This window comes from Gadus macrocephalus, chromosome 18, assembly GCF_031168955.1.
Source record: "Gadus macrocephalus chromosome 18, ASM3116895v1".
Classification (NCBI taxonomy): Eukaryota; Metazoa; Chordata; class Actinopteri; order Gadiformes; family Gadidae; genus Gadus; species Gadus macrocephalus.
The window spans coordinates 3,204,233-3,207,493 of record NC_082399.1 but is presented as its reverse complement, the minus strand read 5'-3'; the positions used below and the strand labels follow the sequence as shown (position 1 = coordinate 3,207,493).

The 3,261-nt window shown below is 47.9% G+C and overlaps 1 protein-coding gene across 1 annotated transcript in view; it reads left to right on the top strand.

Annotated features, from left to right (window-relative positions):
* Nucleotides 1–466: 466 nt before the first annotated feature.
* Nucleotides 467–3,261, top strand: part of dhx32a (DEAH (Asp-Glu-Ala-His) box polypeptide 32a) — a 14,751-nt gene continuing 11,956 nt past the window's right edge. Inside the window, exon 1 of the mRNA XM_060037222.1 lies at nt 467–544. Coding sequence (XP_059893205.1) covers nt 467–544 — 78 coding nt within the window. The remainder of the gene's footprint in view (nt 545–3,261) is intronic.

Sequence of the window (3,261 nt, the reverse complement as noted above, 5' to 3'; positions counted from 1 at the left end):
GGAAGGAGACGGGGTGGGGATGGTGGTGGGGCTTTGGGAATGGGGATAGAGGGGGGGGGGGGGGGGCTGTGCTGGAGTCAGCGATGTAGACCGAAGCGTGCCTTTTTGTTCACACTATAAATGTAAAACTCTACCTGGTATTCGTGTGGTGCCTGGCTCTGCTTTGAAATGCGATCCTGCCGTTGGTTCCAGTTGATCTTGCGGCCGTCGGGAATCAGGGGAAACTGAAAGGTCTGCCCCGCTCACTCCGAATCAGTGTCCAGCGGCACATTAAATCACAGTTTAATCACCCGCCCATTTATTTCAATGTGGAACACGCCCCTGTGTCCATTAACCTGGTCAACTGATGAATTAGGTCTCCCAGTCATGCTTTTCCGCTGTGGAGGCGTATGCTAGTGGCCACATCATCCTCCCACATGGTTATAGGCTGAGACAGCTGTCGTAGTCGAAGCCTGAAAGCGTAAAGATGAAGCGAGGCCAGGGTGGAGCTCTGGCCAGCCCTCGCTTCCAGGAGGAACAAACAGCAACCGAACAAGACTTCCATGTGAGGGATGTTTTGACGAGCCCGGACATGAAGGAAATACTGTGAAAAATATGTATTCAAATCAATCCCTTGTGCATTCTGAGAAATTACTAATCTTCACAGCAGGGTTGTGGAATGAGACCTAATTACTCACTTAAATGTAGTAGTGGAAGTGTGTGTGAGCGTGCGTGCGTGTGTGTATGTGTTTATTTGTGTGTGTGTTTGTGTGTGTGCGCGAGTGCGTGTGTTGTGTGTGTGTTATTATGTGTACGTTTGTGTGTGTGTGTTTTAATATGTGCATCTGTGTTTGTGTGTGTGTGTGTGTGTGTGTGTATGGGCGTGTGTGCCTTGTAGATAGTAAGTGCCTGGGTTTATTTCCATCTTAGCATTCTCACATCTTTTAATTAGGCAAGTTGGCTGACAGAACGAATGAGGGAAGAGACCCATCTAATTCAGCCGAACAATTAGGTCATGTCAAAAAAAATCGTCTTCTATTTGGCTTTCATGTTTGACATAAAGGCATCACAAATTGAAGACTGCTATTCACGGTATTGTGTAGTATTGCGTAGTACTGAGACACGATGTGCTGCGCTCCGATTGGCTGTCGGAGCTGTCAGGGGATGTCTTTGGAGGGGCTACTGGGTTGTCTGTAGCATGTTGTTGGTGATTAGCCTGGCTATGGCCAGACCAAGCCGATCGTAGACCGCACGTTGGTCTGGAGAGGCTGCTGTCATTCTCTTCCATCACAAGAGGCGTGATCAACCTCAACGGGGCCTGGTTCAAATGACTCTGTACGCGAATTGGCTGCTTGCCGTCGCTTCCCTGTCGTCATTGTGTTAAACCAGCCAATAGCGCGCCAAGGGGGAAAAGCCAGCTCGGTGGATTGGCTCCCGCAAAAACGTATCGGAAGCAGAAAGAAATGTATTGCTCTTCTCCAGACCCTTGTGCAGGGCGGACTCAATTCGCCGAAAGAATGGGCGGGGCTACCCAGTCTAGTTGGTGATGTGGAGTCCCTCAAACACGGCTATCTATTGGTGGGGGAGAGAAGAGGGGGGGGGAGGAGGAGGAGGGAGGAGGAGGGATAGGAGAGAAGCGGGGGGGAGGGGAAGAGAGGAGGGGAGAGAGGAGAGAACGGGGAGAGATGGGGGAGGAGGAGGTTAGAGAGGAGGAGAGTAGAGAAGGAGGTATGAGAGGAGGGGGAAGGGGGGGGAGAGGAGAGAACAAGGAGGATGGAGAGGAGGTGACGTTGGGAGGGGGATTAGAGAAGGGGGAGGAGAAGAGAACATGGAGTAGGAGAAGAGAGGAGGAGGAGGAGGAAGGAGGAGGAGAGGGGAAGAGAGTTGGAGAAGAGAGGAGATGAAGGGGGAGGAGGGAGAGGGGAGGTGAGGGGATGAGAGGAGGAGGAGAAGAGGGGAGGGGAGAAAAGAGAATAAAAAAAAAGAAAGGAGAATAAGACCATCAAGGCCTTTGATGGAAAGACAGAGATTATGAATATTGTATTCCATAAGCCATACTCAAGATAAAAAATAAGTAAATAGAATCTTGAGGCATGCTTCAATGCTCGCAAACCGTTCTTCATGCACATTGAATTCATGGCGCATTCTGTTCTGTATTTCTATTTTGTTATAGTCTGAGGTATTCTCTTGTATGATAACACAAGATTGGTACCATGCCCCTGTGCTTCGGCGGGGAAATAAACAGTGTTTCCCAGACAGGGTAACTTGAGTCTGGGTTGAAGTGACCACTGCAAAACATTGGTTACGTGACGCAGCTAACCCCATGAGCTTTGTCTGCACTGCATGGAAATTCATCAGATGTTCCACAGTGCCACACCAACACACTAGTCGCCACAATATAATCACATTTGTGTCGTTGGGACTTGGAGCCTCTCTCCTCAGTAAACATGTAGTCATCACGCATTAAGGAGTTCTGGCTGATCACAATATCATGATATGTACACTCCCGTTCAAAAGGTTTGGGGTCACTCTGACAATTTCATCTTTTCCATGAGAACTCACACTTTTCTTTTGAGTTCAGCTTCAGCTTTGCTAACATAATTGCACAAGGGTTTTCTAATCAATTAGCCATTTAAAGGTCCCATGGCATGCTACTTTATGGATGCTTTTATATAGGTGTTAATGGGCCCTTAATACAGTACTTGAGGACGTTCAAGAAATTCAGCCTAAGTGTAGAATTACTGCCACTACGAGACAGTCCCACAATGAGCTTTCCACAAACGTGCCGTTTTAAAGGCTGGTCATGGTGGAGGGTGGGGGTGTGGCCCTGAGCAGCTCGTTTACAGTGGATGTATCACAATGGCGAGGCGCAAACAGCTTTTGTCCGTGTTCTGTAAATATTCTAAAACACTTGATCCGGCGGAAGTCCTTGAGCTCTATGTTTAAATAATATCATATTATACATAGATATCTATATCATATATTATACAATGGGGGACCTAAATCCAGCGATCTGATTGGTTCCCAACTGTTGTATAAAGAGCGTATACATAACTGCTATGACGCCCGATCATTTTGTGAAAGTATCACTCCGCGCCTTGAAGAGGAAACCGTTACAAAGTATCGTAAGAAACTTTATCACACGGAGATTTAGCTTGACCATGGAGGAGGGGATTCACCAGCGGGGAAATATATCGGCGAGTGAACTGCTCCATAGGATAAATTGCCGGCGAACCGCTCTATTGGAGCCTTCTCTCGGAGGGACGCTAAAGTGTGTTGCAT